The 14,668-nt window shown below is 38.2% G+C and overlaps 1 protein-coding gene across 1 annotated transcript in view; it reads left to right on the plus strand.

Moving 5' to 3' along the window:
- The window catches only part of UBE2K (ubiquitin conjugating enzyme E2 K), a 44,388-nt gene extending 30,023 nt beyond the window's left edge, over positions 1-14,365 (plus strand). Inside the window, exons 5-7 of the mRNA XM_005517764.3 lie at positions 4,190-4,289; positions 7,592-7,720; positions 8,083-14,365. Coding sequence (XP_005517821.1) covers positions 4,190-4,289; positions 7,592-7,720; positions 8,083-8,157 — 304 coding nt within the window. The 3' untranslated portion in view covers positions 8,158-14,365. The remainder of the gene's footprint in view (positions 1-4,189; positions 4,290-7,591; positions 7,721-8,082) is intronic.
- Positions 14,366-14,668: the final 303 nt, after the last annotated feature.

Genomic DNA, 14,668 nt, shown 5'->3' on the forward strand with positions numbered 1-14,668 from the left:
CCCTAAGATATTATCTAAAAAAAAAGGAAAAAAGTGTAAGTGAACAAAATGCATGTCAACTCTCTTTGTTCTGATTCAATCCAGATTTTCCTTGTGGTTTAGCAAATGCAATGCCAATAGAAAGCAGAGCTTTTGGTTTGGATGTCCAGAGTGAAGGTTTTTTGTTTCAAGTTCTCTGAGGAACAGTGCGTACCTGCAGGGAGCTCTCTGCAGCTCACTGGTGCATGACAGTGGCCTCCTCCCATTTTGCAGATGGCAAACCTGCATGATAGCTAAGCAACATTTTGGGATGGGTTGGAAGTCAAGGGTTATTGTAAGCTTTAGGAGTGAACAGCAGCCATTAATGTCATGGGACAAAGGCGATACAAGGTTATGTGAAAGGCAAATAGAAAGTTTTACTTGTAAAATTCATCATATAAGCTGGCTGCTTGTTGCTGGTGACTGGTTCCCGTTGAAGTAATGTACCTGCTTAGAGAGTTGTTGTACAAGAAAGATGGAAACCATAGGAGAAATCCAGAGAGAAGTAACAAGAATAATGGTCTAAGCAAAAACAATGTACAGTGAAAGATTGGAAAGCCATCTCAGTGTCCACAATATCACACATGATAAAGAATTGAAGTAGGTTTTCCAAGGGCCTTCTGAGGTTTCAGTTAAGAACAGATGAGATGGAAGTCTGTCAGGAATAGTAAAAAACCTTGCCTTCAGCAAGGAGGAGGGGAACAAACCTAGAATGCAACCATGCAGCTAGCTTGAGTTACCGAAGAGAATTGCTTGAACTCCATGAGCTGTTACACATAAATCCATACGTACAAGTAAACCTCAGATGTAAGAAGAGTTGGAAATACCTAATTTTTTCAGGGTTCTATTCTAGGTCAATAAACCTCTGAGGTGCATTAGAAAATTCAGAAGATCTGTATCTTTGCACTGGAAATTCGTTTTAAGGAAAATACAGCACTTTTTTTTTTGTTGTTCTTCCCCTGGACATTCTTCTTTGGCTTGTGAAGATGTTGGGGAGGGTTTTGTGTGGTGGGATTTTTAGCTTTGTGCCACTATCAATATAGATTTTCTTTCAGAACTCATGAGGGGAATTGTTTTTGCTTTTTGCTCCTGAGGAGCATGTCCTGCCTTACTGGTATCTGTAAATATAATTTTAGGCAGTCATCTCCATTCACTATATTCTCCCAAAAGAAGGTAATGGGAAGAAGGAAGAACTTTTAAGTTCATGGGAAATCAGAATCTATTTTTAGCTGTTCCTTCAGTTTCTTCTGTGAATCTTTACATACATCTGAAAAATTAAGACTAAGCTATGTAAAAAATAAGCTGTTTTTACTTTCTTTAATCAGGAAAGCTAATTGGTGTTCTAAAGGTAGATTTTCAGATGGTTATACAATAGTTACACAAAATATGTCAGTTTTTCTTTACCATTAATCACAAACTTTAATTTCTTCTTTTGTTTAATACAAACAGCAACTGAAACTGTTAATGGATTTCCTTTTATGGTTTAAGGATATTTCTTTCAATGTTTGTGTCCAATAAAGACTGTCTTACTAAGCATAAGATGGGAAAGCTGTTTTGAGACATGAGACTTGAAAATAAGTTGTAAGCTACACTTTTAAACCTTTTTATAAACATGGCTAAACCAATCGTGTCTGAAACTTAGTGTTTCATAGTATAAATTCTCTGATCATATGTAACAGGTGAACAGGGATTGAAAGGACCTGGCAGTCTTGAAAGCCAGAGACAGCTGGGACAGCTGGTGTCCATGGCATCTTTGGTTCTTAGTGATGCTCTCTACTCCCCAAAGTATATTTTGCACTCCTCTTCTAGAAGGTACAGTGGAAGTAGAAGTAAATTGTGTGTAAAAATGGCATAAAAGGCTTTTTATGACATCTCTACATTTTCAGTAGTCTCTAAAGTAGGAGGATTTCTGCAAAGGAAAGGACAGAACAACTTTTATTTGGAGAAAGTAACTATAGCATTAGTTATGATTGATAGATATTTCATGTTAAGTCTGTCTTTAAAACTACAGTAAATAACATTATAAAATTACTTGACTGTGAAAAAGAAGTGGGTGTGGTAGATGTGTTAGCAGCTGAAACTGACTGCATAAAAATAAAAATTATATCCATTTGAGCATAGTAAGGCCTGAAAGACTTAGAATTCCATGACTCCTGAATGCTGGAATAGTAAATATGTTGTATTACATTCTCATAATGCTAGCATATGAGACTGTGAATTATGTCATCAGTGTGTACATTAAATAGGTTAATTTCAAGATAGTATAAACCAGTAGAGATTACAAGCCTAAGGAAATTATAAGAGCAAAATAGTATTAGGTACATGTAAAGAGAAGAAAATTGCTAAGGAATAGGTTTGAAAGAGGAGAATTGTATGTTGTGATGGTTTTGTGATTTGTCAGAATTGAAATTTAAAAGGATAAGGATTTTTTTTTTAAGATTTAAATCTACTATGGTCAGCTTAAGGGACTTCAAGCTGGTGTGCCAGTTGGAATGAGACACTATGTGCTAATTAAAATCTCTGTCATTTGGGATGTTTCTCACTTGCATTTTGTAGAACACTATACTGCGAAAGCTCAGCAATAATTATCAAGCTAAAAAATAACTTACTGAGAGAATTCTTCTAGAATTAGAAACAATTAGGGAAGAATGGCATGTTTGAATGGTTAGTGACATAGCAAGAAAGCTGTGAATGTAAGCATCTAGGAACATAATATTTGGGTGCCACAAACATACCTCTGACATTTTACCAGTATCTATTCTCTGTTCATTGGTATACACTGCTAGAGTACCTTAATCCAGTGACTCAGTACCAGAAAATACATAAATTTCTGAAACCTAAGCCTGGAAACATACTTGGACAGTTTCCTTTGTAGCTGGACCATCAGGTTAAACAGTTCCCCACCTATTCTAACAAACTCTTTATTTGCAATCTTTTGAAAACAAGAAGCTGTTTTCTTTTGATTGAAAATTGAGGTTTGTTTGTAAGAACTTGGATGCCTGTGTTTCATAACTTTCCTCTAGCATTCACTTGTCCTAATCACTTTGCTCAAATCTAAAATGTCACATTTTCCCCACTCACCTTGCTAGTAGTTCTTTAGCAGAGTAAAGAGATTTCTGTATTGGTTTGAACATCTGTCTGTGCCGTTGCCACAATGATTTTAAGAATCTAGTTAACTGTTCAAATCAGAAGTACTCAACTTCCACAGAGCCTGTGGGGTTCTTACTTGGTTTCCAGTGTATGCCAACTGAAATGCTAGCTCAGAGATGTTATTTATGATCAAAATCTAATGAAACTGTATAAATGTTACAATTTTCCAGACTTCTAATGTTTAATAATTTCATGTGATTACCTTTGAGGGTTTATTAACTTCTCTGAGCATACTGGGTTTTCCCTTACTAAATTATTGAAACGTCTTATTTGAAATACACTTTGACATCAAGAGAAATGATTAAAATCTAAAATCTTAGAAGTTCCAGCTCTGGGACTGTGCTACCTTCAGCAGCAAAGAGTGACTTCACAGAATGTTTTCCTGGTGCCAGCAGTTGTGTCAGGTTGTAGTGAGAGGAAGCCAAGGAAGTATTTTAGTCACACATTCCATAATAAGCCCAACCTTTTTATTATTGAAGTAGTAATTAACTATGTAAATGGTTCAGTTTAGTGAAAAATGTAATGTTAAAACTGGTGGAAAGAGATCTAGTGTATAGAACAAATGATTTGTTAGCATGTTTAAAATGTACGTCACTGCTCCTGCCTCAAGAGTGTCGGCAGAGGGAGCATCCCCGGGCTGCCGGCCCCGCCCCGCACCGGGAGAGAGGTGCTGGTACCGGCAGTGAGGGAGAACGGCACAACCTGCTTTGGCCTTGGTTTTTGTGGGGTTTTTCCCCAGATTAAACGAATTGCATTAAATAGGCACGGTGTGGTGAAATGTCTTTGTCAAGGTACTTCCCAAAAACTTAAGAAAGCATTGTTAATAGGAAAGTCCACGTTTAAAACCTTATTTAAATATATATACAGAAAAATATTTTAAGAACTATAAGCTGCAGCAGTTTAAAATTGTGTCTTCGACTTAAAGTCTGTACGTGAACTCATATATTCTATAATAGTACAGCCACAAGGGTGAATACAGGCAAGGAATATGGTAAAGGATTTTCTGAATTTTCAATTTTAGGGCAGCAGCAATGACTCTAAGAACAGTGTTGTTATCGCTGCAAGCATTGTTGGCAGCTGCAGAACCAGATGATCCACAAGATGCAGTAGTGGCAAACCAGGTAAGATACTCAGTTGACTGATTTTTTTAACGCTTCTGTAATCTTTGCTAATTCAGGTTAGGTCCCAAGACTTAGAGAAGATAACAGATTTTAAACAATTTATTGTAAAATTGCATATATTAAATGTGAGCTGCTACAATGTTTCGTGCTCTTTTTGAATTCCAGAGTATTAGTTACTCTACAGTTGTCAGGAGGTTTTGTCCTTTATTTATATCACCGTGTGAGAAATGTCAGGAGATAACAGCATAGTTAAATGAATTCCAGTGTAACTAGCCTTTTAAAATCTAAAGCTTACAGTAAAAGAAAAGCAATATGCTGTTGGTTTTAAAGGAGTTTTAACTTGGTGGTGTTAATTGGATATGACTTGGAATGTAGCTCCTCTTCCAGATTAATATGAATGTTGTTGGGCATTGTATTTTTTTAATATCAGAATTTTATGAATAATGACTTGGGCATAACTGTTTTAATCACTGATTGAATTACTATCAGTAAAATTTTATAATCAACAAGGTTTGTTACCTTTCAGACATTAGTGAAAACTTTCAATGCCAAAAAAATATCAGTTGGATCTTAGGCCATACCGGGACTGGCATGATTCTGTTTAAAGTGTAGATGAGGTACAGAAACAGTCATTCCTCTGACAATTCTCAACATAGTCCCAAGTATGTATGTGTTTTCCTTTTTACTTTGGGGAGAGAGAAGGGCAGCCTGGCTTCCCCACTGGCTGGCAGTAAGGGTGTATTTCACTAAAAGAAGAAACTAAGCAAGTTGATGCTGGAAGAACCTTCTGTCTCACCTTTATCTTCTGTAAGTCAGAACCCTCCAGGATGGGGTGACAAGGTGTGCACTCCTTCCCTTTAAAACTCAGTGTAGAATGATAGATAAGCATTTTTTCAAACCTGTCAGGGTTCAGGGGGAAACATGGAGATGAGAGGTAGCCCATTGCACTGCTGGGTGCGTGAGAGCTGTTTGCTACCACTGTACTCAGCAAGTACAGAAGGCTTGCTTGTGGGATTCTGCAGTAAGGCTCTGAATAAATGTCCCTGAACAGTTCTGTCAGGCTGAATTGCTCTGCCCAGGGAGAAATGTTGCAAAGGCCAGAAAGATCACCAGGCACATCCCTGCACTGGGTTTTTTTCAAGATGTATGCCCTTGCTGTCACACTCCTTCTTCATTAAAAAACCCACTATATCCTTTTTTTGTTACAAAGAACAAAAATAGTGTTTCCTATTCTGGCCCTGATGGTAGAATTTTGTGTGGGAATCATAGCAGTAGAAGCACTTGAGCTGGTAAGGTTTTTTTTCTCAGGCAAAAAGCACCATGAAACTTTAGATTGCAAAGAGCAATTTTCCAGGCTGCCCCTCAGGTGCTTGTGGGGGTTGTGTCCAGTGGGACTGTGGCATAGCTGATGTGGGGAGGATTCGGTTTATCCTGTTTCCTGCAAATACCCTCATGAAAACTATGCTGGGGTTTGGCCTTGAGTTACAGGCATGTGTATGTAAGTAGAAAGTGATTTTAATGGTTTTGAAAGAGATGTTGGTAAACTGCTTTTTTCATGTGTTTATTTGGTGTTGAGGTCTCTTTTGTTTGGGGTTAATTGCTTTTTCAAAGACAAAAATTCACAGGGAATTAATTATTCTCCACACTTGCACTATTTTATGAAACTGTGTGTTTTCCAGGTAAATGGCAGTGTCCTACAAGATCTTGGGAAAATCCCAGGGAGCATTTCTGTTTGAATAAGAGCAGTATTTTCAGACACCAGCTGTCTGGTGTATTAGTTGCTCTGGTTGCTGGGTTTTTTTCTGTACAGCAGCATGAACTGCCTCAGATTCCTGATACTGAAACATCAGCGAAAGTTGCCTTTAGGCTTTTCTAAATTCAGTGAGAAACTGGATTATTTACAGATACCTAAGTAAAGGAATTCTATTAATAGAACACTGAAAGCTAGTTCTGAGTAAAATGCAATTATGACTAATTCTTTGCACTTCACCTAGTTGCTTTCTAGACGTGGCAATGTTTTCAAAAATATTTTTTAAAAATTAATTGGGGGAAGATCTCTTAAGAGCAGAAGAAAATAGTACTTCAGGATGTTACTGGTGTTTAACTTAATTCTTCTTTTTAAATCATTACACCAAAAGATTTATTTCCAACAATAAATTGCCTCCCATGTTTGTTTTAATGCCATTAATGCCATCAGATAGTAAACATGCAAATTATGACATGTGGATTGGAATTAGAAGGAGGTGGGCAAGGCATACAAAGCAGTGTAATTAGTGTGGGTTATTGTAGGAGAGGTAAAAAGATGTACAACATTTTACTGTACTTTATAGATCTAATTATTATTTTCATGTGTTAATGAAATGTCTAAGAATGATAATCAGCCATATTTCTGTCCTTAAAATGTACCTAAATATTTGAAAAATGTATTTAGTAATATCTTGTCTTACTCAAGTGATGATCCAAGGGAAGAGGGTTTTTTTAAAAGACAAAAAACTTGATAATTGCATACAAAAGATGTTAAAATGGGAAAATCATTTAACTTTTCTGAATACAGTTTAGGACAGATGACCAAATTTCTTGGCACATGCTAAAAATTTTCTGCAACATGGTCCAGTCTGTTGTTTATTAAAAAACTGGTTAGTGATGAGTGTGGTACGTAATAATATAGTAACACACTGATGTAATTTTTTTTCCCTGGTAAATAGTAGCTTGCATGAAGAGGTGCAGCTCCCTAGCTTTTTGCACTTACTCATTTTTCAGCCCTTCTTCTGCCACCTGTGTGATCAAAATCCTCATTCTCTGAAAGAAGCCTAGTAGTAGAATATTAGCCTGGACTAAAAAACTGCAGGCCTACTTGCAGTGCATAAAACCACTTATATTTTTAAGTGATTAGAGAAATGCATTAGAGTAGTACATAGTACCATGTACAGGAGATGTTAACAGCAGGATAATTTGTACTCTGTCACACTGAATATAAATTTTCAGCAGCTGTGCTAAATATAGCTACTTCACTTTGATCTGTGCAATTGAGAGCAGTACCTGGTTGCACACATCAAATACCAACAGTATATAATTTAACCTGAAGGCAAACTCATTATATCAAATGCTTACATAGGTTTCCTTTGTGTAATCCTCACCTCTAAATTTACTTCAAGAATAGCAGCATGATCAGTATGAAACATTGTGGAAGATATCACAGGAAGAATGATGGGTTTCAATCTGCCATATTGTCTTGCTGTTTGTTTGGGTTGCTGAGTTGATTTAACTTTCTGCTTTCCACCCCCCCTCTCTTTTTTGTGTAGTACAAACAAAATCCAGAAATGTTTAAACAGACAGCTCGACTTTGGGCACATGTGTATGCTGGAGCACCAGTTTCTAGTCCAGAATACACCAAAAAAATAGAAAACCTTTGTGCTATGGGCTTTGATAGGGTAAGTATAAATAACTTAAATATTTTCGGTAAGGACAGGGCAAGTTTATGTGTATAAACACAGGTAGTCATCAGTATCATGAGAATCTAGTGAAGTAGATTCTCTATTTCCAGGACATTGTGTAGGGCTAATTATTCAATTTTGCTAATTATTTTTAAGAACTGGATTTAAAATACTGTGTTACAGATAAACCTTGTGAGCTACCCCTACCTTTTTGAAACAATTTTTCTATCAATATTAGTTGGGAATTAAGAAATAGTAAGCTAATGTGTTTTGATTTTTTATGAATTTTTCATTCCACTTCCTGGAGCTGCAGGTTCACACACTGAAAATATTATTGCTTTTTTTTTTTCTCGTTGCAGAATGCAGTAATAGTGGCCTTGTCTTCAAAATCATGGGATGTAGAGACTGCAACAGAATTACTCCTGAGTAACTGAGCCATATAGAGAGAGCTGCTTCTGTAGTCCAGCTTGCCCCTTCTGGAGGAGCATCACCATCTGTTATTCCTAGGATTCTATATAGATTCTTTCAAAACTGGCATTCTTGCCTGATGATGCTATCTAGGCACTATTGGAGACTGAAAAAAAGCGCTCTGTAAATAAAGCTAATTAAACGTCTGTGTAAATTTAAAAAGGGGAAATACTTTAATTTTTTTTCTTACTAAATATTGTAAAAATTCTTTGAGCTCAGCTAAGATAATGGGGGAAAACAATGCCTACTTTAGTGTTTAGCAGTGTGACAAAGACTAGCAGGAACTTGCTTCAGGATTTTGATTTAGTAATTCAGAAAGCAACATTTTGAGTGTTAGTCATCAAAATTGTTGGTGCCACTCATCACAGTTATCTTACTGTTTTTAACATGGATCCTATGTGCCTGTGGATTGACCTATATTTGCATGCTTGTACTTAATAGACATATTAGATAGGGTTGCTGAAGAGAGCACCATTGAAATACTTAATTGCTTTTGTAACTTTTTTCCTGACAGACTTTCAAGACTTTCCCAAAGTTCCAAATGGTGACCTATTCAGAACCATTTTCTTTCTAGCTTATTAATTGGGAAACCTGATTCTCCTCTCCCTTACATCATACTGTTGATTATGTTTCATCATCTGTGGGTATTATGTGTGCCATTGCAGTAGTCTAGGCTCCCCTTTAAAAATATATATTTTGAATTATCAGTAGTGATTTTCACCCATCATATTTTCTACACAATCATGTAAGGAGTATGCCTCGATACAGCACAAAAAGATGGAGCTGGTTTAATTTCTTTTTTTTTTTGTCTTAAATAGCTGTAAAGTGTTCTTCAGTACACTCTGGATAATACGATTTCACAGGGTTTGAAGGAGGACAAAGCTGATTCTCCAGTGTACTGAGAATGAAAAAAAAAAAAAAAATTGAGTACTTGATACAATGCAATCAGCTGTTTTTTGCAGCAGTTTTCTAGCTTTATTTTGGGCTTCAGTTTAAGGATTGCTTACCAGGTACTTTAAAATTCATCCTTGCTTGCATTTTTCTCTGGTTAACACATGGAGGCTGTGTTGGTGTTTTTACTGTACATACTTCAAATGCACATAGAAGTAGAAGTGTGTTCTCAATTTAGCTTTTTTTTTGGATTGATGTTTCTGATAAACGAGAACTGAAATCTTACCTTGGCTTGTACATACAGTCAGTCTTTTTATTTGTATTAAAATGACATTTCATCCTGAGTGCAAAAGCTTGAAAATTATTAGTCTTGCAACGTCAAACACTAGTACATCTATTTAAAGAGAGCTGTAATGTCTTTGTGAATATGATGCTAACTTTTGAGAGTATATCTGACAAGGAAGTTCAGAGAAATCCTGAGACTAGAGAGTGGGGATTGTGGATAATGGAGTACTGTATCAGTCATCTTTTCTATGACTCTTTTGTTTTGTTCTGTTTTTTTTCTCTCCTAGGCTGTGGATTAATGGGGTGGGGAAAAATGTGCCTGCTTGGGGTTTTTCTAGAGCTGTGAAGTACAAATTGAAATAGTTTTGCACTTCATGATCTGTTTATAACTCATACTAGATGAAATCAGGAACATTACGGTATCTGTTAAATACCTGGAGCATAGTAGTAGGGGGAACAGAACCAGAAAACAAAGCTGTCAAGACCTGGCTAGTTCTGGGATATTCCCTGTACTGCTCTGTCTGGTGTGTCCAAACTTAAAACAGGGCACAGACAGTAAATACTTTGAACTCATATCAGTGCAATACTAAATGCATTTGCTTAGTCTTTATACTTACTGCTTTTTAAGGTGTAGTCAGTGATCAGTTGTCTTGGGTTTTCTTGAGTTAGTGTAAATCATTTGCAATGATGCCAAAGGAAATGAGTTGTTTTGACTTTCCTTATATTTATTTATTTTTTTAACAAGAAGCTGCTACTGTTCAGCTGGTTTGCTAAGTGAAAACCAGGGGCAGTAGGAAACTGGCAAAATGCTACTTGTGTTAATCTCAAGTTGCTGTCTTTTCTGTTATACAGGCTAAGAACTTCTTGATTACATCAACACCTTTTTTTTTTACCCTGGTGGTAAATATGAATTGCTGACTACTTTCCCTTGTTCTTCGCTGCTATTTATCAAAAGAAAGAACTTGGAAATCATTGTCGGGGACATAAAACTTCTCAGTAACGGGCTTCTGAACGTGTCTTTCGATAAGACCAGTCTCCTAAGAACAGCAGGCTTCTCCAACAGTATGTAAAGTGATGAAGGTAGCCAGGGAAAGGGGGAGAGGGGGAAAAGAGGTTCGTAGGTGAGCACAGTCACCTCTGAAAGAATGCCCTGTTAAGTTTTACTTCTCTCACGAAGTTACCTCATTTTCTTCTCTACTGCAAAACACTTGTCTTCCCTTTCCCCCTTATGTATAAATGTTGGATTCTGGATTTTGCCCTCCATGCATGTGCTCGGTAGCTTAATGCTAGCTCAGGTGCTGGCAGGAAGTTTCTCAAGAAGTGAGCTGGGAAGGAAACATGACCCAGCATTAAGGAGACATCTTTGGTCTGAAGTCCCTCTGAATTTTGACTGGTGACTCCTTTATAAGGAATGTTTTTGTATTCTTGGTAATTATCAGAGTTGAATATAGGGATAATGTTGTACAAGGTTAGTTTAACTGCAGCTGGGGCTGAGCCCTAGGAATTTTGCTGTTAGTGTTCAGCTTATCATTGTGAGACATTGTACATACAAATGGTTGTTCTGTTTTCTGTGTCACTGAACATCGCTATATTCAGGGCCCTGTGCATTCACAGATGTGGAGTGGCTGTGCAGCCCACTCCAGGTGTGGACTCAGGCTGCACATTTACCACTCCTTGCAAGAACATGAAACAGGGGTACAGTGGCTAAGTACAAATAAATCATGCATTGTCTTCCTCTATTGTGTGCCAGAAGATGGCTTGAAACAGTCATTTTGAAGTCTATATGGCCCCATTTTTCTAAACAAGGTATTGGTAATAACACTTACGGATTACCAGAGCATCCACTGGATTTCACTGCTGAACATTGTAATGTGCAAAGTGGTTTATCCTATCTTATCCAATTCCTCTAAAAGCAAAGTTCAGCTTTGTTCAGAGGTAGGGAAATGCCCTTTCCTATTGCCAAAAGCCTCCATTTTCCCCTGAGTACCGTACCAAAAGCCCTGACTGTATTCCACCCCCTTGCCAAATTCACAGCTTCCTCCCATTCCTTCTGTGAACAAACTGTGTTCTCAATGTGACAAATTGGTGCATTTTGGAGAAAAAAAAACGTAGGAACATATCCTGGAAAGATGCATCATTTAGTGCATTCTGCATACTCCAAGCATTTTGATTTTTAGTATTTTGTTAAGATTGCAACAGAGTACATGGGGCCTTGACTATAATTGGTTCGGTAGTATTTATGAACAATTAGGTACTACTGGTGTATGAATATGTCTTAGTTTTTTTCTAATTATCACTGTATTCAACTGTTTTCCATGTAAATTAGTATTGGAACACTGACATAAGGAATATAGAAACTTTTTTGTTGTTGTCTGAAAGGAGGAATTAAATAGCCAGAAAGAATCTTACCTTGTAACACCAAATCTGCATTAGATGGTGTGGGTAACAGAAACATTTAAACTATGCAAAATTAAGCCTAACAGCTGTGACTCAGACTAGGCACTTCAGAGCTTATGTCATTTGGGAAGGGAGAAGGGGAGTGGGGGGAAATCAAAACACAGATTCAAGCGAGAGTTCTTGTTTACTGCATTGGTCATGCACTGTTTCGAGAAGTTCCATTTTTAGCGCAGGATAAGTCAACTGTGCATGTCCCTTGTTCCCTTCTGAAACACCACCAAAAGCTGGCTTAGACTTGGAGGCTTGCCTGAAGTGGGAAATGTTAAATTATTTAGTAAATAAATTTGTTTTACTGAAATGCTGATGAGCAGAGGTAATCAGAAGATGAGGTGTCCTCTCCTGCTCTGTTTTGTGGATGGAGCTGATGAGTGGGGACACTGATTTGTGACCAGGTGCGTAGTTTTGTATGGTTTCGATGAGCAGCTGGCTCAACGAGAGATAGCAAAAGTGCATTTCATCAGCATCTGTTGAATCATGGAATTAAAGCATAAAAGTCAAGATGCTTGTGGGTGCCTAAAGCCACTTCTGGGAAGACCAAATAGATGTTTTCAGTGTTACCATTCTCGCTTTCCAGGCACAACTTTCTCCTAGGGCTAGGCAAAGGGGCAATCACTTCTTTCTTGCTAGTTTTCTGATCTGTTCCAAACCTATTTGTGAATGATGTAGGTAGCTCTTCTGCTTGTGGTGTTTGTGTCATCAGCTGATTCATCATCAGACTCACAAGACCAACTGTCGTCAACACATTTGGCTTCTGGCTTGGTTATTCCAGCTGCAGTGCTCTGTTGGCAGCAACCTGACTTTGGATTTGTTCTCACTGGACAAACCCTTGTGAATCATTTGCCCTGTACTGTGCTGTGATGTTTGATCTGTGCTGTTACCTGCTTTGTCAGCATCAAACTGGCTCCAGGATCGCTTGTGGTGCTGAGCCCTTCATCAATAATGTAAGTTCAGATCACGGCTCGACACATGAGGAAATGTTCTGTGACAATGCTGTGCTTGTCTGGTGTACGATCTGCAGCGACTGCTGCTGCTCTGGTGCAGTGCCTGAAGAGGGCTGCCATCATGGGAATGCTGATGTCTACTGCTGAAGAGCCCTGCTTTTCACTTACCTTTTCCATCCTAAATTCTGACTTTTCTAATAAATAAATATTTACCTATAAATACTGCAGGAGGTTGGTTCCTAAGCACCAGACTTCCTGTGGAGGCGGAACTGGGGTGGGGAGGCTGGAATGCAGCATCAGTGTTTTTTGTCTTGAAAATAAAAACTACACAAACACTTTTGTACACAAATGATTTTTTAAATAAACACACATTTTAAAAGATGTTGATTTTTCACTGGGAATGCTTAACAATAAATGCATGTTTCCCTGAAAACAGTTTTCATTTTATTTCTGGTAATTCAGATTGTTCTAAGATTACAGGGTCTACTGCTTTCATGTCAGTAACGAGAGAAATTTTCATTTTCATGGTGCACATTAAAAACTTTTGAAGAAGAAAATTTTGTAAATAGAAGTTGTGTAATGGAAGCGTGTGTTATTTCAACTAGGACTGCCTCATGTGATGGCCTGACCATCCCGAACCACCTCTTGTCTCCTTTCAAAGGCTGCGTCTGAAGAAACAAAGCCGCTAACACAGAGGAAAAGTTCTGTCTGGATTTCCCTGCACCACTTATGTTTATGTCATCTTTGTATGTTTTAAACTGTACCTCAAACTGCAGTTGGTTCATGCACAGGGAGGTGACAGCCTGGTGGCTAATGGCACTGCCCTGCTGCTCAGCTCCAGAAGAATCTAGGAGGGATGATGACTATGGATTTACTACCAGTACAAACTTCACTTTTTTGGCATTTGTCAATGTTTGTTAAATGGAGTAAAGCAATTTGAAGACAGCAGCTGCATGGCTGAAGCAAAGAGCAGTGAGTTTGCTGTGAAGCTGGTTGTAATACTGTGTTTCAGATCTGCGTTCCATCTTCAGGTGCGTGTTTGTCCCTGCACAGGTTTCTGGGCAGGCTCTGCCAGCTGGGATCGTGCTGCACTGTTTATGGTGTAAGATGTTTGGGTTTTTTGTTTAATTTTACTGTCATCAGGAGCTGTGTTGTATTGTGGTACCTCATTCTTTAAGAGGGGTGAGGGAGAGGGAGCACTCCCCACTCCCTCTCCTGCAGGTCTTAGCCTGACAATAATTCAGAGTTTAAAAAAAAGCCAATTTCCCCAGTTTGTGTAGTTAGACACTGACATGAGTAACTGAGAGCTGCTTTATTCTGAAATACTTGTGAAGTTGTCCAACAGCCTTGTCATTTCTTCCAGCGCCCCAAAACTGGAAGCGAGTTCACAGCTGAAATGGACTGATGGTGCTTGCTAGCTTGACTCGTCCTGTACTTAGTTTTCTGTTTCAGTGGCTGTAATACTGACACATTTGGCTCTCAGATGGGTAACTGATACCTCCAATACAGCAAATCCAGGATTTTAAATTGTTTTTAAGGTCAAGTCTGGATCTGGAGCACCTGTGTCTGGTATAATGTCAAATAAATTACATTGCTTCACTTAGTGGCTGCTTTGTGTTGAAATACGTGAATTCTTTAGGTGAGTTTCTGACAGCCTGGTATAAAATAAAGGGTAATAAGCTGGGCTGGTGAGAAAGATACGGGGAGGGAGTGGGAAGTGGGAGAGAATCTATTTTGTGCTGATTATACCTGAGCCACCAGAACCCTTTAGCACCCCAAGTTCTCCATGTAGAGCTGCCTTTGCTTGCAAATGGTGCAGGCTGTGGGCTTGTGGCCCCCTGCTCCTGTAGTGGGTGGGGAGAGAGACAGTGCCATAATCTCCTCCCTTTGTCTTTCCCAAAAC

The sequence above is a fragment of the Pseudopodoces humilis genome, chromosome 6, assembly GCF_049639895.1.
Source record: "Pseudopodoces humilis isolate 2021_Gansu_Grassland_sample_001 chromosome 6, ASM4963989v1, whole genome shotgun sequence".
In the NCBI taxonomy this organism is placed as follows: domain Eukaryota; kingdom Metazoa; phylum Chordata; class Aves; order Passeriformes; family Paridae; genus Pseudopodoces; species Pseudopodoces humilis.